Here is a 24811-nt window from a genome sequence, read left to right as displayed (position 1 = left end):
AACTACAGGGTCACGGGGGTCTGCTGGAGCCAACCCCAGCCAACACAGGGCGCAAGGCAGGAAACAAACCCCGGGCAGGGCGTCAGTGTGGGTGCGTGCACACACACACACACACACACCAAGCACACACTGTGGACAATTTAGATCGCCAATGCACCTAACCTGCATGTCTTTGGAGCGTGGGAGGAAACCGGAGTACCCGGAGGAAACCCACGCAGACACGGGGAGAACATGCAAACTCCACACAGGGAGGACCCAGGAAGCGAACCCAGGTCTCCTAACTGCGAGGCAGAAGCACTACCCACTGCGCCACCGTGCCGCCCGAGAGAAAACAAATCTGTGGAAATTTTTTAAAACATATCAGAACCAACATCTATACAAATAGAGGTGGAAAGCGGAGCATACTTGGAGTACACTTTTAAATTATTACTGGTATACGAGTAACCATCATTTCCACATACTATAGTTCACATTCAGGTAAAAAAATAACAAAACAAAACCTCAATCAGAGTATCTATATATATTTGAGAAACAAAAACATGTTAGAATACTTATTAATTCCAATAAATAAATATCTAGACACTGAAATGTAAAAGTGAATTTATTAATTCATTTTACAAACCTCTAATTTCTGCATAGGTCATAGGGAGCCTATCACAGCTACAATGAGGGCAAGGCACGAACCAACTAGATGGCGCACAAGTCTACAACATGATAAATTTTTTTGCAACGGGCTAATTTAGAGATCTCACTTAACCTTACTTGAATGTCTTTGGGATGTGGTTAGATTCTGAGATCTGAATCCAAGACCCTGAAACTAAGAGAAAGCAATGCAAACCACTGCTCTTTTGTGCCATCTAATTACTAGGGTGTTGTACTGTGTTCGCCATTATGGATGTAATGAGAAGTCAAGCAAAATGACACCTTTTATTTGCTAAATAAAAAAGATTACTTTATGCAAACTTTCGAGGCAACTCAGGCCCCTTCTGAAGAACGTGCCATCTAAGGAAATTTAAACTGTAGCAAATATCGCTCATATCATATGATATCCATACATGTATTTACTGAACACTGTGTAAATGAAAATGATGTAAAAACAAAAACGGCCTTCATCACTGAATACAATCACTGAGTAAATATTAGCAGAATTCATTGAATCTCAGATTTTATAAAAGCTTCAAAATATAAACAGAAATATGATCCAAAATCTTACTTTATATACTGCAGATGCAATCAGACTCACCAATGTATAATTGCCCAATTAATCTAACATGCATATATTATGGGAGTCAGATTACCAAGAGAATGTGCATACTCTTCATGAGCAGTTAATCAACATTAATTCGAACCCAAAAACCTGGAAAAAATGCCACTTTCTGACAAGCCAACCAATACAAAATATACAATCAGTATCCAAGCTGTAGAACACAGTAATGAATGAAGGACAGGACTCGCACAGATTTATTTTTTTCTTTTCACATTTATATACAAATAAAGGTGTTTTCAAACAATTTCAGCACTACTTTTGTTTATGACTAAACTAAAGGCTGACCTACCTGTACTTCCGTCAAAGCCTCCAACTGCATACAAGAGATCTCCCAAGACAGCTGCTCCCAATGTGCTTCGTCGTTCTTGCATACTGGCAATAGATATCCATTGATCCTTTACACCATCATAAACATCTACTGTTCTGACACGTAGTGAGCCATTGAACCCACCAACTGCATAAACATGGCCTGCCATGTAAACAACTCCTGGAAGACATGAGACAAATGCATATTATTAACAGCTAAAAGGAATGTAAATCAAAGTATATTCTGCTCTTGATTTTCAAAATTCCAGCCATAATACCTCCTTGAGAGAAATGCATAGTGATGGCAGGCACTCCATGGAAATGCAAAAATTAGGGTATACTATACTTCTGTTTTTTAATAATGCCAGACATAAAAGATCCTTATCCAGAGTGACTTGACTCTTTTGCTTGCAGAGCTTTGTTATAGCGGAATGTGATTCGTGAGGTCATTTGAGGTTTCTAACTTTTCTACTAGTTGTATGATTGCATGAAACAAAAATTCTGAATTCAGTATAAATCAGCAGCACTTTCACGTCAATGTAGTTTCAGTATGATACTTGCAAATTGCACTTGTCTTATTGAGCTTTCTTTGCTATAATATTGTGAATAACCTAATCATGTAAAATGCAAGCTTCATTACTACTTCATTCCAAAAGATGATTCACTGCAAACATAAGGCACAAAAAAGGAAAAAAAAATGAGGCAAAAGACCTATACTCATTTTCAGTGTATCCATCATATAGTGTGACAAAAATATTGCAACACTCTACTGTCTTTTTTTCCTTTTTTGGAGAACCTGTGGAAATAAAAAAATAACAAAGGGAGAACATGCAAATCCAACACAAACAGTGATCTGGCCTAGGATTCAAAGCACCCTATCTCCTGGACTTGTAAGACATACATTTTAATCACTGCACAACCATGGAGTGGAGAATTTACTTAAAATTCTAGCTGTCTGCTTAAAGTAGTGTTATGTTTAATATCTCTATGAACAGCTACAAAAGAAAAACGGGACCTTTGATGACTTTGCATAAAGCTTTGAAAATGAGTCATCAAGGTTTTCAAACAATAATTTTATGTATTGCAGTGTAGGCAAATATATAGTAGGTAATGAGGCAGTATTTTATGAATGGAGGTCATGTTCATATGCACTATACCACCAATACAAATTAAATGATAAATACAAATTGGCACTTGCGACACTGAAGCCATTGAGATATTCCGATCTATTTCAAAATATCAACAAAAATGATACTTTCACACAATATTCTTTTATTTCTTGCAATACTTTCACCTTTGTCTGCTTGTTTAGAGCATTTTTTGACAATGTGTCACCACTTTAAAATAATCACCATAACAAGTCCTTCTATCTGAATAAATATACGAAAATAAATAAGATATTAGCACGCCTAGTATACATGTTTAAAACATTATGTATAGTTACTATTCATTTACAAACGTTTCTGTTTAATAAACTAAATTAGCTAGAAATTCTATTAAAGTAGTCTTGATGGGCGAGTCCCATCATCATATTGGCAAAGGTGTTCCATTTCTGATGGGATATTTGTATAGCACTCTGTACATACTGTTAGATTTTTGTGGTCAGCGTTGTACTTTTGTGTTTCGTAACATGAAATTATTCTTTTAATTTTATTTTGACTATAGTATATTTGTAAATGGGACAAGTGCCAGGGGTTTCAAAATGGAAGATTAAAATTAATCAAATCAACCAATTTAAATTAAAAGCTAGCAACAGGAATTTGACAAATTCACTGAAACTTAATTTCATGTCAAATATGAAGCACATACGGTTTCATACAAGGCAGCAAGCTAGACTTCCCTGTGAAAATAAAATTGAATCAAACAGCGGAAAAGACAGTAGTGGTGTTTTAGTGGTCTGCTCCAGTGCCTGAAAAGAACAAGTGTACCCCTTGATGATAACAGACTTTGGGAGGAAGTGAACTTCTGGTACCTGCCCTGCACCTTCTCGACGGCAGCTCCGCTACCTGGTACCACTTATCTTCTTGAAAGTCATAACACTCCACACTTCGGATTGCTTTTGGGGCTTGTCCTCCAACTACAATCATCACCTATATATAATATATAAAAAAAAAAAAAAAACACAAAGCCTTTCTTATAAATAATTTATTTACAAAAACATTGCTTATGCAATCCGAAAAATAAATGATCTGACAACAGGGTTCATTTACCTGTATTGGACTATTAATGTATCTGTTAAATTTCTGTTAAAAGATACCGTATACCTGTATATTTTAGTAACACTTTCCACTTAGTGGTTTTTTTCATGCTGTTGTAATTTAGTGTAGGCAGTGAAGTAAAAATTAGATAATAAGAAATATGTGAAACCAGGATTTAACCAATAATACAGTATGCAAGTTTTGCTGATGACTCAATGCATGACACAATGAATGGGTTAGTCAATCATACAGACATCAGTGCAAGGCATAGTTAAAAGCAGAATACCTTGGGGAGGCTGACAGGAGTGCGAGGTCGAGTCCTTGCATTCTTCATGAGATGTCTCTGGTCAGCAGGAAGTAGATGATACTTCATGGCTTCTATGAGAAAGTCTTTACATGTATTATTGTTCTTGATTAAGGCCTCTTCTTCCACAGTCTACAAGAGATAGTGATTTACCAGTTTATCACAAACTTACAGTCAACATTTAAATATAAATACCATCTTCAACTGAAGTTTACAAATTTATTCCAAGAAATATTTGGAGAGAGACCGAAGAATTACTTTGCATGCAGGTCCAAATGCAAAACCTAATTTTGTGATGGCAACCAGTAAACAGTCAACATTAAGATTTTGAACATCCCTACCTTGAAATCGGTTTGTTTACATTCAACTGCCTGCATAACTAGTCTCTTAATGTGGATCACACCCATTGTATATACACACTACATTCGCAGAATACTTTTAACTAGTTCCTCTAAGGCCACAAAAAGCAGTGGTTTTACTTGAAGTTCTGTTCATATTATTAAATCTATTACCCAATTACTGAGAGTGATCCAGACAACCCTGAGCAACTGCCTTCTTTCATTATGTCTGTAGCTAAGAGGATAAGGTCCTGTACTATAGAAAACAACTATATTGTCTAATAATTGATAAAAAAAATCCAGTTGAAGGCTGATTTGCAAGAAATTACAGGATTTAAAATATCACGTGGGAAGAGGCTCTGCCATTATGCACTGAAGCACTGGAAACTTCTAAAGTGCTTGTTAGATATGTGCTCTTGAACAAGATCTAACCCAGATTAACTACAGGTAAATGTGTAATATGATTGTATGAATTACCCCAAGATGTACTGTATTTTTTTTTTTTTTACATTTTAATTTCAATGGCATGCTTCTCAATCAAACAAACAAATAACATACAACCATTCACTTCAAAGAACATATACTTTAAATACTGTATTTAGAGTCACGATACTCCAAATCTAACTGCGAGTATTTATTCATTTCTACTACGAAAAGTAGTTTTTTTTCAGCAATCTGGCAAGGAAGATGAAGTATGTCTTTTTCAAGCAAATAAGTTCCCTTTATTGGGGTTTCAGTATTGATAGACGTTTTAGTATGCACAAGTTAAAACATTTGTGTGAAAAAGAATCTTCTGTGTGAACTAACACTAAGTTTGCGAGCTGGTGAGTGTAAGTTAATGGATGGGTAGCAGTTGAAATGGCTCCTGGCATTTGAGGAAGAATTATGGTTTGACCAGTTTAACTTTCATCAAAGTCAAAACTGGCTTCAAAGTCATGGTACAGCCTACCAGAGACTGATCTAGAACAGATGGGCAAAGGAATTGATCTGCCAGGACCTGGTGCTGCAGCATCTTCTCCAGCCAAAAGCAAATGTGAGAGCAAAACTGCAAGCGAGGCAGGCAAGGAGGATTTATCAATTTCAGAAGGACAATTAGAACTGAGCATGGCCCTTTCATCCCTGCTGTCAACTGCAGCTAATACATCCCACCAAGAGTCAGCTGCATCAACCCCAACCAGACCCAACTCCGAAATGCATTTTTTGAGCTGAAGGAAATGATTGCCACCCTTGGGGTGGACATAAATGATATAAAGAGCAATATAAATAAGGACAGAAAGAAAGAAATAATGGACCTAAAAAAGAAGAATGAGAAACACCATCAAGACTTTGAACACCTGGAGAAACGTTTAAGTAATAAGTTTATGACAGCCTTTACAGAAACTCCAGGAAAAATTGACGAAAAAATACAGGAAAATATAAGTAAGTTAGAGAGTAAAATTAGAGTACTCGATGTTCAGCTTGAAGATGTTAAGCAAATGTTAACAACTTGTATTGAAATTGTTGAACAATTGACATCCGCCACTGACAAAAAGGCAACGGCTGCAAAATCAGAATGCAAAGTGCTCGCTGATAAACTAGCTGCGTTGGAAGATAGATATAGAAGAAACAACATCAGAATCAAAGGTCTCCCTGAAAAACGAGAAAGTCCAAACCCAGCAAAATTCATAGCTGAACTATTCTCTAAAATAATTGGAGACTACTTCAAATCGGACACCGAGATCTCAGCAGCCTACCGTATACGTGGATAGAATGCATCAAAACTGAGAAGCCTTGTTGTCCTTTTCAACAAACTACAGGCCAAACAAAACTTCATGTCCCTTTTCAGGCAGAAAGAGGAGATTATATTTGAAAACAAATGTTTTTATTTTTTCCCCAGATTTCTCCCCTACAACAGCTGCTAAACACACTGTATCCTACAGTATTAAACAGTGTCTATGCATTGCTGATATCAGATGCAGCCTCTTGTATCATGCAAAGTTAAAAGTGTATATTGAAAGTCAGTTTTACATTTTTAGCTCTCCAAATGAAGCAGAAAAACAGCTAAGCAGAGTGATACTGACATCCTTTTGAAACATGATCATGAGCCAAACTGTATTCTGACAAGGCAAAGAAGAGTCTGCTTGCAACTTGGACCATTTGTAATGCGACATTTGCCGTAACTATACATTCTATTTCTTTTTTGAATCTTGATCTGTTACACCCACCACCTTCATGTCTTCGCTCACCACATCCATAAACCTTCTCTTAGGACTTCCTCTTTTCCTCTGGACATTGACACAAAAAAAATGAATATACACAAGCCTGGTCTGCAATAGAGTTAAAATCTTGTAGGTACTTTTTTATATTCCCTACTCTGTGCCCTAGTAAAAGCAAAATATCGTCAATACACTAATAATCAAACTGCCCTTCATTCACTCAGAATATGGAACCAATGTAGGAAGCATTTTAAGACAGAGAAGCTCTTATCTATTGTACCTCTACATGACAACCACTCTTTTCCACCCTCTCTAACATACACAATATTTAATGTTTGGAAAATGTCTTGGATTAAAACATTTAGAGACTTGTACATCAATAATGTTTTTGCATCCTATAAGCAATTAAGGTTGAAATTGAACTTTTCATCACAATATTTTCCACAAATTTCAAGCTAGAAACTTTGCAAAACTGAACCTATCCAATTTTCCTCACCTTTCACCTATTTCTATTCCAGAAGAAATATTGATTAGTCTTGAAGACTCAGATAGCATCTCTACAATTGAATTTTGGTTCTGTTAAGTTTGATTTGATTGTGGATATATGGATTGTTATTTGCTTTTAATTAAAATTAATAAAATAAAATAAAAAAAAGAATTATGGTTTGACCAGACCTTTCTTAAATGTGTTACAACTCATAATTGTAAGCATTAGATTCAATATAATATGAAAATCTGTGTCAAGTTTCAGAAATTTTAGTATCTGAAACTTGAGCTATAGATGACAAATGGCTGCACACTCATTGAAAATGCAGTTTTTTATTTTTGGGAAAAAAAGATTTATTTACATTTTGTTGGTTACATGATCTTAACTTAAAAAAGTCCATCATAATTTATCTTAATTTTAGCCTATCAACAAAAGTTGAAATCATTTAATACACTTTTGCTAACCACTATACTGTATTTAAAGAAAGTTGCACATAAATCATAGTAAGTTCAATGAAAAGAATAATGAAAACACAGACTGTCACCCTACCCATGAATCAAACATTCTTGTTAAATTTGCGGACGATGTGACCATCATTGGGCTCATATCAAACAACGATGAAGCTGCATACAAGGAGGAGACTCAGAACCTGACAGTGTGGTGTGACACCAAAAACTTGGCCTTAAACACCAAAAAGACCAAAGAAATCGTTGGGGACTTTAGGACCACTAAAAAGACCACTTATAGTCTAGTAGCTATCAAAGCAGAGGATGTGAAGAGAGTCTCCGGCTTTAAGTTTCTGGGAGTTACCATCACAGAAGAACTCTCCTAGGCTAACAACACCTCACTGGTTAGCAGGCAAAGTACAACACTGCCTCTACTTTCTGAGAAGGCTAAAGAGAGCTAGCTTCCCGCAGAAGCTGTTGGTCAACTTTTCCAGATGCACTATAGGTAGCATCTTGACTAAATGTATGACAGCCAGGTACAACAGCTGCAACAAAGCCGCCAAAAAAGCCCTGCAGCACAGGACATTGTTGGCACTGAACTGCCATCACTTTAACATCTATATAAGACTCGCTGTGTGAGATGGGCTAAACACATCACCAAGTATATCACTCATTCTGGACTTAACTTGTTTAAGCTCCTTCCATCAGGCAGGTGCTTCAGATCAATTCATACATAATCAAATAGACTAAAAAATATCTTTTCCTCAACTGCCATAAACCTGTTGAACTTTTTTATCTCCTCAGTTTAGTATACTTTTTCATTAAACATGTACAAAAAATGATGTTGGTAATGTGTAATACACCGTTTACTAATATGTGTAATAATAGTTTATGCTGCTGTACACCTATGCAAGAATAATCTGTCCTGGTTGCTTGAATACTTAACACTGTATATGACATCTTGCTAATATTTTGAACATATTTTGTATGATTTTTCTGTTTTTAGCTTTTATTTTATATTTATTTATTGTTTTGTTATCTATATGAAGTATTTGCCTTTTCAGATTTTAAATGCACCTTTGGGGTTGTTACAAAAGTAATTTTGTTGTGTTACATAATGACAATAAAGTGTTTGATATCAGGTAATACATTTATGCATAAAAATATACTTAAAAATGTTATCTACACCCATTATATGCATATAAGCCTATTCCTTCCCATAAATTTATTAGCCTAGAGACAGATAAATAATTTCCATGCTTCTCCTACCTGTACTAGATAGTCTCTGGGTAGAAGTGGCAGCCGGACATGTTCCATTAATCTGGGCATGTATTCCAAGCGGGCTTCCTGGTCATACTTGATCCATGAAATGACAGCTTCAAAAACCTGCCCAGAAATACAAAGGTAAATGCTTTATAAATAGAATCCAAATTACAATGCTACTGATCACTTTGTCTCAGTTAGAAGTTTAATATCTACAGCTTTGTATAAGAACCATCAGACATATGCATGTAAATCGATGCAAGAGTAATTCAAAATGAACCATAATAATAGCCTTTTAAAACTCTGCTTAACTCTTAACTCTGCTTTATGACGCATTTGTTTTTTTCCCTCCATGCAGTAGTAGCCTCTAATCTTTGAGTGTGCACGTAACTAATGAGTGCTGGAAGGGTTCCCAATTACCAGTTTACTCATTATGAATGCTTGGTTATTAATTTACAAACCACTTAAACCATGGTACTTTATCCCTTTACTTGCAATTCTATAGCTACTGACTGTCAGGGTCCAATAATACCTAATAACAAGGAACCCAAGGGAAATGTATGTACATCATATTTTGAAATATTAGAGAGTGGAATGTCTTTTTCCAAAATTGTTTTTGAAATTATATGCTTTGTAAAATGACTACTTTCAGTTATGACTCCTTCTGTGTAAATTAAAAGCTAAGTGGTGACTAAGTGATGTTTTTGATTGATTCTCTAGTTTTCACATTTGCTTTGCTCTCAGGTTACAAACAAATGACCCCCATAAATCTTTTTACTATACACACAGACATTTTATGGCAATACTAAAATGTTGCCACAATTTTCTTGACACATAATAGGTAAATAATAGATCATAGTTTCTAGTAATTTGCTTGCCCTTGCTCTATACAGTATGTTAAATATCTCACTGCTGCATCTATCTACTGAATTACTGGGCTTCATAGCTTAAATAATAAGTAAATTAATCATAGCAGTATTTTTAGAACTTCTTTAAATGTTATACCCATATTTCCATTGCAAGCCATTACATCCTAACCTATTTACAGTATACAAACTCATTTGTTATTATTTTGTTATCAAATTATATCCATTGACCAAGCAACATTTACTTACATATATTCTCCTCAATAGTGATCTTTACCATGAAGGCAATTAATAGGTAATGATTAAATTACAACACAGGATGAATTAACAATGACAACCTAGTAAAGTCAGCAAGGGATATTCCTTTATATCACCCATCTAATATACTATAGATCACAGATGAATGAGAGGTAATATGTTTTAGGCAACTATTGTTTCTCTCTTATTAAACTCATTGTCCCTCTTAGATTCTTCTGCTTCAGTACTGTAAAAGGTAAAAGTGTTAATATTTCTATAACCTGCTTAAGGCCTTCTCTCATTATGTATTTCTATTTCTGTCCTAACATGTGACAATCTTTCATCTTCAAGAGGTCTCCCAATACTTGCTATCAAAACACCTTTCTGTCTGCCAAGCCACCCTTATTTAATGTCTTCTTATCAGATATCAAGAAAACCCAACTGTAGATGACAGGCAGAAATTTACTAAAGATGATTCTTTCTTTGCCTATAATGCACAACTGCCACTAGGCAATGCATTTATATTCATTTATATCGACAAGAGTCCATAGCAATGGATCAGAAATCAAAAATAACATCATATTCTTAATCACTGACTTTGAAATAGTCTAAAATGATACAACACATGCTTACAAATATTATCAAAATCATGATCAGCAAACTCAAAATACCTCTCACTAGGTGCTGCATGCAGGACTTTGGGATAGCAAGAAGACTAAAGCCTGAGGATTTCAGGAATCCGAAAGATTTATATGGAAAAAGCAGTGATGATAAATATTCTGAAATGTAGCTGACTTTAAAAGAGAGAAAAAAAACTAAACTGTGTACCAGAGGAAAGAAAACTGGAAAGGGTTTTTAAAATATAATATTCCATATATATTTTATTTTCTAGTCACAATGACACTAAAGACCTCCCAAATCAAACTCTCATTCTATGTGTTCATGAATGCATTTCAGTTGATATAGCTCAATTTTCACTGAAGCCACGCCTTTATTCTCAGATTAAACCTTGTCAGTTTAATGTCAACTCAACTGGAAGCTTTTGATAAGGATCAGCAGGAGTCAGTGAAGCAATTCCCTAAGAAATACAGTACAATAACCTTAAGGCATTCACATTTAAACTTGACTTGACTGCTAGCAATTTATTGGCACTCAGAAAAGGTTAAGCGCTGCCCTCCTGGACTTAGTTCTTTAACAAGGAGTCTCCTACCCCCTTTCTTCCACAAACTCTTCAAATAATTTCTAATTTTAGTACTTTGATCCATGTGCTCCTCCTAAATAGAGACAATTACTTCCAATTAAAACACTAAAATCATTACTTTGTACTATGATCTTGAAAATTAAAATAAACTCTACATTTCTAAGGTTCTCGTCATTATTCTCAATATTTTTCTTTGCTACTCACATTTATAGTTTAAAAAGTTCTCAACTATTTTCATAATGATGCAAATATGAGCAGTGCTAACACAAATAAGAGAGTTATGCATGGCACAACAACAACCTTTGTGGTCTATGTGTCTCACAATGAACTTGTCAGGTGGATTTCACAACTATGGCACTAGGGAAAAAAGAGACGTAGACTTATCTGTATGAATCACAAAATTGTCAGTCAAGTAAAAGCTTTTACGTCTGTAAATTTCAAAGAATGATTATTAATTACAGGCAGCAGAGATCTAAAGATCTATGTTTGATTTCTAGCCTGGTAACTGGCTGTGTTAAATTGTGCATTCTACCCATGTCAGAGTGTTTCTCTCTCCAGGTACTCCTCCTCTTCCCCCACATTCCAGGCCCAGGCACAAATACATATTTTATGCTAATTGAGAATTTAAATCTAAAATTATAGAATATATTCTTTCCTTATTCAGCTATTTTGTTGAAGGAGGCCTCAATGAACTTGCCACTTTGTTATCCCATGTTACCACATGTATTTCATATTAACTTAACTAAAACCATTTGGATGTGAGCGTCAGTAGGCTTTGCTCCTTATTAACCAAGTTGCCCGAAATATTCCATTACATTTCAAAAATTATTTACCGCTCTGATGTTGATCTTTCCGATCATAAAATTGGTCATTACAATAGCAATTGACAAGAAGAATTCATAATTAATTGCAGAATTAAGGTATTTAAGGGTTCCTCTAGAGTGCCACTTTCTCTTGCAGGATTTGGCTCAAAAAGTAATCAGCACATCGTCATCTCATAACAGGCTTAAGTTTCGAGTTTGGTACTTTCCTTTCCAACCATTTTAGCTCTAGACTGTCCTCAAGAAACTGTGACACACACACATCATCGAGATATCAATGTTTTCGGTATCAGGAGATCTGTTGAAAACCGAAGCATGAAATTTTTGAATCTAAAGCTTTCGCTCATCCCCCATAGACGATAGGTTATGGTGGGTGAGGGTGCAAAGCAAAAAGGAGTGAAATATCCATCCTTCCTTAACACATTACTTTTTTATACATATTATAATATAGAAAATGTAATAAAACTGTATGCTGCACCACTCAAAATGTTTGTAGAATAGTAATGGTAAAAAGTATTTCTATGTGACTGCCTTTCTTTCTTGATTATAGTTAAGAAATGTTTTAATTGAAACTTATTATAAATGCATAATATATCTACTATTGGGGCGGCACGGTGGGTAGCGCTGCTGCCTCGCAGTTGGGAGATCTGGGGACCTGGGTTCGATTCCCGGGTCCTCCCTGCGTGGAGTTTGCATGTTCTCCCCGTGTCTGCGTGGGTTTCCTCCGGGGGCTCCGGTTTCCTCCCACAGTCCAAAGACATGCAGGTTAGGTGGATTGGCGATTCTAAATTGGCCCTAGTGTGTGCTTGGTGTGTGGGTGTGTTTGTGTGTGTCCTGCGGTGGGTTGGCACCCTGCCCAGGATTGGTTCCTGCCTTGTGCCCTGTGTTGGCTGGGATTGGCTCCAGCAGACCCCCGTGACCCTGTGTTCGGATTCAGCGGGTTGGCAAATGGATGGATGGATATCTACTATTGGACTTAAGTACTGATGTAAGCTCCAGTGACCAATGAATTAACTACACAATGGGCTGGACTCATTCTTACTTCCTATAAATCAGTTCATGTATCTTACCTCTATCTGCATGTATCTTAGCTCTACAGTACAAATATGGATAGTATATTATACCATAAGTGGTGGACCCAATTTCTCTGACATAAAGCACTGTTTGCATCAAAACCAGTAAATCAGAGAGTGGCATATATTTTTCTTTTATTGAAGGCAACGTTTATTACAACATTAATCAAAGGGGTATTAATCCTGAACTGCCTGGTTGTTTTACAAAAATCAAATTCAAGCCCACAATTATCAAAGGCATACACATTTTTTAGTTAAAAATTACTTCTCTCTTTCAGTAGCATATCAGGATTATCAAATACTAACAGTTTTAAAATGCCTATCTCTGTTTTCAGCTCTGTTGCACTAGGATGGCAGATTCAATTTTCAGCTAGGATTCCTTCTGTGTGATGTTTCACAGTCAACAAAGATGTCGTGGAGTTTTCCTTTTTCTCGACAATAAATGAGCCCATGTGTACATGATAATGTATTTACTCTGCACCAGTGATTTTCTGCAACTCTCAATAAGATTGCCTAGGTTTATAAAGGAAAACAAAAGTTGCCTAAACCTACTTAAGTAAAATGTGTATATATGCCTGTAAATTTCCAATAAAACCCTAAACAGAAAAAAATATCAATATGGTCATTACATTTTTAATATTAAATAATCCTATCCTAAGGAAATATTTTTGGGTGGCATTGAGGCACAATGGTTGTGTTGTACCACAGCTCTAGAGTCCTATTTTCAGTTCTGGGCCTGGAACCTGTATGCCTGTTCTAAATTAATGTAGGACAGGTTAACTGGCAACTGTAAATGGCACTAAGGTGCATGAGGGTGGATGTGATAGTGATTTTGCCCTGCATTTATGTTTGGTTCCTGCTTTGTTTTCAATCCTGCTTAGACCCACTACTGGAATAAGAGGGTAAGAGAATAAATGTACAAAATAACAATATTAAGCTAAAAACATATTTATCTAAAAAGCATGGCATGTTCTAATTATAAACTTGGTTTATATATTAAGATACAAAAACAATTACCCTAAACAACAGTCAAAAATATCAAAGAAAAATAACTTTCAACTAACATCTCATATATGTCGTTTAAAGGTGATGGATACAATCTACTCTATAATCCTCACAAAGGCAAGACACGGACTTATCTCTCATGGTCCACGGCTTGCTTACTGCAGTAAAATTTATCTTTCCTGATTAACAGCATGCTTACTTAGGTATGCTTGTTATCCTGCTTTTAATATCTTATAAAGACTGATTTAACAGGCACATTATTAATGCAGATAGGCAGGTACCAACAGATTATACAGACAGATCAGTTCATAGGATGAATTGGGAAAGATTTTAGAGGCTTTGACAGGGGCATTTTGTTGGTTGTCAAGAGTGCTAGTATGAGTGCATGAAAAAAAAAAACTTCCTGACAGGAATTTCACATATGACTGGTGTGGTTCAATGGCCATGGGTGTTTCTCCTGATGAACATATCTCACAGACTGACATGAGTTGTGGAGGGTACCGAACAGTCTGTAAGCAGTCAACTGAATACAGCAATGGTCTCCTAAAATGCATATCAAAGCACAATTCATTCCTTGTTATGAATGGAGTGTGGCAGCAGGCACCCCTAACTCCTAAACAGCTGCTCTAATGTCTTAAAAAAGTGTCTTTCTCAAACATCAGAGGGCTGAAAAAAATAATATGATATGAAAAATCCTGTTTCTTGCTAAAATACACTGGTGTGTGGTTGGCAAGATACAGCAAAATGCCTGCATGTTCATGAGTCCATCCTGTTCATGTCAAAACTGTAAGCTCAAAAGGGACAGTATAGTAATGTGGGGATTTGTTTTCATTGCATGCAATCAGCTGTTCATGTCAGCTGATTCAAATACAATAATGTCGGGGTGCACAACAGATGTGATTATCGTCTGAAACAGGCACACAGAGACACAGAGGCAGTGCACCAATCTGAAAATATTTTTTAACAAGTTAATGTGTCATGCAACAAAGATGGGAAAATCCAAAAACTTCTCTATAAACATAACATGTGGATTCAGTTAAAAGCAAAGGTATCTCCAAGTTAATTAATCTCAACAAACACCAGCTAATATGAAATAATTATGGAACAATTTAGAATCAACAGAGGTTAACATCCTCATAGTGCTCTTTTGACCCATCCATTCTCTAATGATTTCAAGCAGTTTGATTAACAAATGCCAGAATAGTTTTCTTGCTATCTATTTAAGAGGAACAGTCACATTTTTTCCTTTTTTAATACCGAAAAGTACTCTTTCATGTAAGAGGTTTAAAAAAATCGTGGCATGAAACAACGCAACCCTGTGTAAATTGACACAGAAGATTGGAATGGTGACATCATTGTTACATCAGTTTAGTAGTAGACCATCATGTTACTGGTCTTCTCTGGTGATTTATACAAAAATAACTACACCATTTCACAGCACATTTTTATCAAAGCTCACACATGAAAGAGTACTTTTCGCTACTGTAAAAGAGAAAAACATAACTGTTCAAATTGAGAAGCATTGTCAAAAGACTAACCAATTGATTGACTAAACGCACATAAAGTAAATTTACAAGAAAATAAATCAAAGGTATAAGCTGAACAAAAAGATGTACAAAATCTGCAATTCATTTTAAACAAAAAGAAATCTTAAATAAAACATTAATATTTATATTAATTTTCAAACCAAAATTTAGGTCACAAGTGATTCCTACCTTTTCCTCAGAAGACACCGTTAGCTTGTCACTTGAAATAAGACTGCAAACCTGCTCCAGGGACAAACTTAAAAATTCATCACCTAGCATCACCTCTGGAAAGTGCTGTTCTGTTCAAAAGCAAAAATATCACAAAAGTGTTGCACAAAAAACTGAGGATTATAGGAATATGGACAAGAATACAAGATTGATACTGCTATGAACCTTTTTTTCTTGGAACTCCCATTAAGACAGTCCAAGTTATCTTTTAACTAACTGTGGTAATCACTGTGACAGGCTGCTGTTAAATTTCACTTATTGTCTTTTTCTTCTCTTTGCCATGAAATGGCACTTTACATCACTTTCACCTTGACCAACTTATGTCATCTGGTCAGCACTGGCTGAGGTTAGTGTGCCTAAGAGGGTTCCATATTTACTCATCATGGGGCATAGCATTGGAACCTGGTACTGGTGTGCAATGATTGTACTTTTTCTGTATGTGGAGACCTAACACAAGACTTTTAAGAAACCACACAGTATAGAAGACTTAGCTTACATTTGTCTCCTTCCACTGTGAATAACCAATACAGTATTTTCCTCCTGAGTAGACCGAGTTGTAATTTGAAGTATTAGGCAATGAAAACCAACACAGAGAGCCAATATTTATAATGTCTTTTTTAATTATAAAATTACTGTAGGCAGTATTGGAGATTAATAATCAGTGTGTCACTGTGGTCTGTGTATTTAATAAGGTTTGAACTCGTATAAATAACCTACTTGCGAAATATTATTCTTACTTATAGAATACATTTTATTTCTCCCTATTATTATTGTGTTTAGGTAGCATTGTTTGTTTTTTCTTTTGTTATTCATCCATATCTTTTTGGTTTCATCATTGTTTTGTATCAATGTGCAAGAAAGTATTTCTTGGGCTCTGCCAAGAAAAATGGCGAGAAGCTTAATTGCTTCCAGAGATTTCTAGAAATGTGGTTGTGAAGTTCCAATTCAGACACTGATTTCCTACACCAAAACAATATTGCCTTAAAGTTTCAAAAACTTACTACACCCTGGCATCTGAGACTCAACAACTGCTAGACCCCAAACAGGACGCATAACTGTTAACCTATTTAACCCTTGGGCTTCCAAATTCCAAACTTTTTCACATTCTGGCAGCATTTTGAGAAGACAACAGCCAGAGAACTTAAGAGCACCTTAAGTAACAACTTACATTCACCTCTGTCGACTTTTATTGCGGGTCTCCTGACAGAGCCAAATTATGGATTTGTATGCTGAAAGATTCTTTAATACAAAGTATAAAATTATTGTTGGTGTAATGATTGTATTTTGTTGTTCTTATGGTTATTTTATTGCTGGTGTGGCTCAAAGCCAGCACTGTAAGTGGAACAATGTTTCGACAGTGTGGGTCCCAGTATTGGACTGAATTCATTCAAAGTGCTAACTCTCCCTGATGGACACACTCATCATCAGGAGGTACTATAGCATTGCATTATTCTAGGTGCTCACAGAATCTTTGCAGCTTAAGTTCACGTAACAAGATAAAAGCATATGGTGTCACTGGATCAACCATGCAACTATGGAAAAAAAGAGTAATAAACACCTCCTTTATATATAGTAACCTTCAACCTTTATTTTTTAATGGCTTGTGTGTCTGTGTCTGTGTGTGTGTGTATAGACAGTTTTATTATTACTTGGAGTACATTGTAAATGTTAGCTGTATATTTTAGCACAAAGGTCTAAGTTTCAGTTCTTCATAAATAACAGTTTATAGCACTTTTGTATACTCTACACCTCAGTTCAAATGGTTAAATGAGCTTCCAATTTATGCCATCAGCTGAGCAAAGGCAGTTAATGCTCTTAATTCTGAATCTGAGCTCTAAAGAATTTTAATTAGATTGTGTTAGCACCTGCAATGAGTCTCTGGTTATAGAACTCTAGATCCCATTATAGGCAACCCTTTTAATTAATGGCCAAGGCCTAACCGAATTCACTGCTCATACTTTTCTCTTAATCACCATTGCTGGTAACAGAGCGGGACATGCTTGCTTGTAGAGGGCAAAAACAGTGGGCTCTGGTTAAACATTAACTGAAATCACTTTTCTGTGGCACCAATATCAGAACTCCTTTTTATTCACCCACTTAACAGTGGCCTTTCTCACCAAGGAAAAATCTGAAGTTACTATGAGAAAAATAAACTTGAAGGTTTTCACTTCTTTTATGAGGAAGACCAAGAGAAGTGGCAACACTTTGTATGAGCTTCCAATTTAAAACCAGGTAAGCTTCTGGATGACCACATTTTTAAAAATTGAATTCACAGTCAGGATGTAGCTTGGAATTGCAGAATGTCCTCTTATGCCAGTTAAACCTCACCTGCATAAGCATTGGCCTGGTTAAGCAGTTCAGTGCAAGCATGCACATCTGCAAAAGCTCGAATTCCCAGACAATTTGTGGGATGAAGCTGCGACTGAAGGAAGTCACAACACACCTGTCGAACATCCATTAGCTGCAGCAAGCTTGCAGCAGGGAGCAGGACCTAAGATCAGAGAGAAACAGGACGAGTCAGAATCTAAACCACAGAATATGAAACATTGCTTTTAACAAGTCCTACCTAGGTTGCTTAACTTCCTAAGACCCATTTTAAAAAGAAAAAATAATATATTTTAAAACAATACAAATAAATCAATCTCCAGATGACCATTTATTACAATCCAACAAACAGCTTATTTATATTTCTAATAAAAGGTTTAATCTGCACTGTAGCTTATTTCCTCCATTAATGTTTTAAATCAGCGATGGAAAAAAGATACATTTATACAGAGCAGAGACTGCTGTTCCAATATGTTGAGCTGGTTGTCCATATGTGCAATATTCCAAGTCACTTGTCATTTGTCACTTGTCATTCATCCCTTCTTCTTGCCACTTTTATATCTGTCACTTCTTATAAATGTAATCTGATAATGATTGATGCATTGTGTATATGTACAGGACACACACACATAAATTATTTAACTTACTTATTTAATGGTGAAAGGCACAGCACTTCATAATACAGTGTATATTTTTTAATAAATTTACCTCACTGCCACAAGACATACTATTCTGTACAGAATTTAAATCACTGATGGTTGTCCTGTGTGTGGTGTACATTTTCATTAATGTGGGACAAATTGTGGAAAAAAAAATATGCTCATAGTGAAGGGAAGTGTCCACTTGTATGTTGATGTTGGTAATCAAATCCTAAGATCTGGGTCTTCCTCACAAATAACAGTTGTTACTAACAACAAATCTGTAACACAAATCTAACAGAAAAGACTGAAAAGAAATGGGGTCTCCTTTTTGTAAAATATGTACCCTAGACTAGAAAGTGAATATTGTGTAATCACCAGAAATTCAACATAAAAAACTGCCTTATTTGAAAATGTGTTGAGCAAATGTAATGTACTTTAATAAACTTTCTCAATATGTGTAACATCTCTAGTTGTAGAAACGGTTATGCTGCTAGATCTGCATTATAGTTGCAATAGGTTGTGATGTCTTGTACGCGCACCAAGCAAGTCATTGAAACTTCACTTGCTCCAGTGAAAAAAACAAAAATACACAACACAATTTTAATATAATCTAATTTAAATCTTTATATTTAATATCCATCCATCCATTATCCAACCCGCTATATCCTAACTACAGGGTCACGGGGGGTCTGCTGGAGTCAATCCCAGCCAACACAGGGCACAAGGCAGGAAACAAACCCCCGGGCAGGGCGCCAGCCCTCCGCAGATACAGTATATAATATTGTAACTCTGCAACTGAAATCTATTACGGGATGACATTTTACTACAAAAAGATGCTATATAAAATAAAGGCTGTTTATTCCAATTTCTTCCAAAAGTAATCTGTACTTCTTCAGATAATTTTAAATGTAGTATTGCATTACGCCCTTTACATACAATGAAATGCATAGAATACGTTTTGTAATAAACAAATCAACCAGAATAAATGGAGTAAGGCACATAATATGAAAATGAGATAATGATAAACAATTCCAACATCACTACCATTTTCCAAAAAAAATAAAATAAAAAAGGAGGATTTTTTTTTATTTACATATTCTAAATCAAATATCACCACTAAACAATAAAATCAGTGTTTTCTATATAGTTTTCATTCATAAAATAGATCATACATATGCAAGTTAATGTTTCATTAGTTATATCTTATTTAATGCTGCATCCAAACATTAACCAGTAAATGCATTTTTAAATAAAATTTCTTAGACATATATTTTTGTTTGAAGAATATGATTTGTTGTAGTCAACATCTAGTAGAATTATTATCCAAGCACTCTGGTATGCTAATATTAAAGAATTTATTTTGGAATGCTATTGACTTCATTGTAGTTCCCTTTTGCTGTACATTAATTGTTGCATGTACTATTAGGCAAAAAAATGCAGTAAGGCATAATATTTCTAAATTGATTTGCATTTTGTAGTTAAGAGTTATTTATTTATTTAGAAGATTAATACATACAAGCTTCTTACATGTTAATAATAACAAATGTTTTATTTTATACCGCACCTTTTTATATAGTACCTTTGAAACCCAATCACATTAGTACCTTTGAAACCCAATAAAAGCCCATAAATGGTACAACAAAAATAAAATCTCTTATAAGATATCTTCACATTAGAGAGGTGCAATGACAACACACGGGGTAAAACAATTAGCTTACAGTTGGTTAGGAACCTATAGCCCGATATTTTCAAGATTTAAATACTTATCTCTTAGAAACAGCAAACAGTATATCAGTGAATTTTTTACACACATATTTCACAGAAATAAATACCCATTTGACATTCACCTTAAATTAGCATTAATATGCAGGGTCATTTTAAAAAATGATGGCAAATGGGGGGGAAAAAATCTGTAATTTAGTCTGTACATTAGCAATGACGAAACTGAGATATCTTAGTTCTATTTCTAATACAGGACCTCTAGGGTAGATCATTTCTACTAGTTTAGTTTAATAGGGAACAACTTCTTGCCACAATAACTATAAATAATTCAATTTTGAAGGCAGGGTTTATTTGGAAAAACTAGAATTTGTGACAAAGCAGTACTATACAAATGAATAAAACATAAAATAGACATAGTATTCATGTCTACATGTCCTGTACCTGGTTCAGATTTTGTCTTCTTCTTCTGTATGATTACAATAGAATTTAGGAGTGGCTACTCATGATCTAAATACTTCAGATTGAGAAAAGGAAAAGATTCAACTACATTGAAAATGACAAGTTTTTTCCAATAAAGGCCTACTTTTTACAACTCCTATGCACAATCGGCAGTAATCCAGAACATATATACACCAATTCTTCTTGGTTTACATGTTTTCTTTGCACGCCACAAAAACAGAACTGATACAAACACACAGAGGATATCCCCTTGCAGTGACCTTGCTTCCTTTTGCAACAACAGCAGGAAAAGCCTTGCCTACTAATGGGCTTGTTGTCATCGTTCTGAAGGACTCGACAGCAGTGGGGGAGAAGAAAAGCAGGCCAGGTGATGGACTGCATATAAGGAGTTGAATATATATAGTACATGCTGTTAAGAATATTGCCCAGAACCACTAACTGAAGAAAAGCAACACATAATCATCAGATTAAAAGATCCTCCAAACTTATATAAGATACAGTATATCATTTATAAGGATAAATTAATTTTATAAAAAATACTGATGCTCCAGTTTAAAGTTAACCACAAATATACGAAACTGGCACAGTTACTGCATGACATTCACCTGAACATTGTCTTCTGTAACTTCTATTTCAGCAGTATAAATGTAGTCTATCAGTTTATTCAGTGTGTGACCATCCATATCTTTAATCTCTATTGTCTTTGCTTTCCTTTCAGTCATGTCTCCTGTAGAATAAAAAGATCAGATTCTAGTTATTTCAGAAAATGTGACTATTCACTAAACTAACATTTATTTTCCCCGTTTATGTGCTATTCACAAACTGTCTCCAAAATCTAATAGCGATTCTCAACATCTATTCTAAGAAATTCCATCTTTTAAGTGGAATCCTACTATCACTAGCCAATTTTTAACTTTGTGTTCATTTTTAAATCAAGTTTAAGTCTTCTTGATCTTGCATATGCTCTCTTTATTTTAAAAATGTCTAAGTTACTTAAGCTTATGACTACAAAATAGGAAATCACACTTAAGTAGCTAATCCTTGTTAACAACTGTTGACTTTTTTGTCTCTGTCTGGTCTTTGGTTATTGTGACTGTCAGAAATAATTTGATTGCTTCTTCAAATTGAGCACTGCATGATGAAGCAATGGTCAGCAATGGTTTTGCTCAGGCCAAAGTTACCAAGTTATTTACCAAATTAACTTATTGTTTAATTAGCTTATCTTTTTGCTCCCATTTTGCAGTCAGAAAGACAATTATTTAAAATCTGTGAATAAAGGGTCTCATTTTTCATTTTATTTTTAATTAACTTATTTTTCTCTATATAATAGTGATCTAATTATTTGACCTTATACAGATAGGTAAGAGTTTGTGGTAGTCTGCCAATCATGTATATATACTTCCTGGACTAGAAAAATGGCTCCTGACTGAATACCCTGTAACATTTTATAAGACATTCTGCAAGAGTATGGAGTTAATGGGCCACAATTTTGGAGTTAATAAGACACATTTTTTACCATTAGTGTTCATAAACTTTCCACTATATGAAACCCATTGAAATTGGGCATCAATGTTGCCAAGGGTGTGTTTTCTTTCCTCTCTTAATCATGAGATCATGAACTGGATATTAATGTGCAGAGAGTAACCCATCTTGGGAAAGTTGCAGTTTGAATCTTTAATACCTATAGGTAATGAACTCGTATGTTAATATTAACATTATTGGCATTTCACAGTTTAATGTGACATAGTTACAATAAGTACACCAGCAAAACTGAAGATACGGTCCACTCCTAGAAAACAGTGGCATATAACCTGCTGGTGAAAGGTTGAGAAGGCTGACCAACCTGGATGGCAATCTGTAGTAGTAATTTTCCTTTTAATTATGAGAGTTAATATACAGTTGTTCCAATACTTAGTTGACAACAGAAGGGAATCGTCTTATTTTAACACTACTGTAACACATCGTTGACATTTAAACAAACAAAAAAAAAAACACGTGAATTTAATTATTAGTAATTAATAAAAATTAATGATGAATTAAACTAATAAGCTCTTAAGAACAGAAACCTCAAGGGCTTGCTACATCTCTGCCATACATGAAACAACATACCTAATTTAAGTTATATTTTTAATATGTTTTTTAGGCTAACTGCTTGGATTCATGGATTCTCCAATCCATTTCTATAATTACTACATATAATATAATTAATTTAAGAAAACCCATCATTTAATCTTACATGCATACAGAATCTAACAGCTTCAAGCCCACATTGAGACCCCAGCAGGCCCCTGGGTGACTTAGCTCCTTAGCAGACAGATGATCACACTTTTAACAAAGCAGCATGCAGACACCCATTCACTTAAAGCAACAAGGTATTTCTCACACTTGTTTTCTACATGCACAATCTTGATCGTCTCATTGACCAAGGGGAGTGTTGATCATCATTGGTCAGTTCAGAGGTTTGGGGAGATTTGGGAATTGGTGAAAAGGCACCTTACCATCATGGGCCCCTGGGTGAGAACCCAGAATGCAATAATGGCAGATCTGCCTCAAAAAGCTTAAACCAGTTTGTTCAGTAAGAATTTTTATTTGGATAAAAAGGCAAAAAAAAGCTACACCATCAAAGCTTCAGTTATAATGCATAGAAGAATACAAGTTGTGAATAAGATGGTTTTAGTTTTCTCAGCCAAAGGAAAACCAAAATCACTTTCTTTACTTACAACATTCGGTGCATCTACAAGAAAAAGGGAAAAATACATGGAAATAAGGACCTCTGTACAAGTGTGCAAGTATTTAAACTAGACTGTTTGGGAGTGGAAAACAAAAATACAGACATAAATTTGAGGAAAATATGCTAAGGTGGGTGAGAAGAATCAATCAATTTATGCTGATCAATTAATTATTGTCTTTTCTTTTGTCAATGCTAAAAATTAAGTAAAATAATTTAGTAATGTTCATACTAAAACACACTTGTTTTAAGAAACAGAATAATACATTTATTGATAAACACAAGGATTATAAATATGAGAACTGCTTATACATCTACATAAAAGAAAGGAAAGAAAACAGAAGAGACTGACAAACAAGCAATATATGTTTTGGACAGGATAATCATTGTTGTAGGACTGCAGGCACTATACTAAATGCAAACTATTAGGCCTTATTTACATGTTTATGCTCAGACAGACTGCAATGAGCTGTAAATTAATTCTCTTATACAACTTTGTGAAGAGCAATGCTCTGAGTTGCACTGTGAGACACACTATTTTAACCAATGTATTTTTTATATTTTTCTTTTTAAGTCCAGGCCCATTTTCTTTCATTGTTATCTACATTATGATCTTAGATTAGAATGACCACATATTCCAAAACATTACCTGGTAGAATCCACATGTGGGAAATGGAGACATCAATGGAACAGGAGAAAAACAAAAATGATAAAGCACCCTTAACAAGATAAAGTGTTTTGCATTACATAATACAGTGAACCCTCGTTTATCGTGGTTCATCCGTTCCAGACTCTACCGCGATAAATGAATTTCTGCGAAGTAGGATTCTTTATTTATAAATTGAATATTTTCGCAGTTTGGTGTATAGAAAACCTGTTTACGATCTTCTAAATATGTTTTTTAACATTATTAGAGCCCTCTAGACATGAAATAACGAACCAACCCTTGCTCGCCGTGAAATCCATGAACGTTGCAGAAGAGGGTCCTGGTTGAGGTTCTTCCGCCGTAAAGCGCTGATAGAGCTGCCTCGCCTTCTCCCGGATGACCAGCGAATCCAACGGAATGTTGTTCTTGCGGCTGTCGCTGATCCAAATGGCTAGGACAGACTCCATTTTCACTATGAACTTATTACGACTTGTCACAACGCGCTTTGCTTCCTTATTGAAAGAGACGG

At 35.2% G+C, this 24811-nt stretch overlaps 1 protein-coding gene across 2 annotated transcripts in view; it reads right to left on the bottom strand.

Moving 5' to 3' along the window:
* The window catches only part of klhl3 (kelch-like family member 3), a 67780-nt gene that overhangs the window by 12422 nt on the left and 30547 nt on the right, over nt 1–24811 (bottom strand). For both annotated transcript variants that reach the window (XM_028812970.2, XM_028812969.2), the window contains exons 4-10: nt 21514–21635; nt 18090–18252; nt 15723–15832; nt 8811–8927; nt 4058–4207; nt 3546–3663; nt 1557–1754 (exon numbers count right to left, since the gene is read on the bottom strand). In XM_028812970.2, the coding sequence (XP_028668803.1) occupies nt 1557–1754; nt 3546–3663; nt 4058–4207; nt 8811–8927; nt 15723–15832; nt 18090–18252; nt 21514–21635 (978 nt within the window). The remainder of the gene's footprint in view (nt 1–1556; nt 1755–3545; nt 3664–4057; nt 4208–8810; nt 8928–15722; nt 15833–18089; nt 18253–21513; nt 21636–24811) is intronic.

The sequence above is a fragment of the Erpetoichthys calabaricus genome, chromosome 11, assembly GCF_900747795.2.
Source record: "Erpetoichthys calabaricus chromosome 11, fErpCal1.3, whole genome shotgun sequence".
Lineage (NCBI taxonomy): Eukaryota > Metazoa > Chordata > Cladistia > Polypteriformes > Polypteridae > Erpetoichthys > Erpetoichthys calabaricus.
This window is presented reverse-complemented; position numbering and strand designations above follow the sequence as displayed.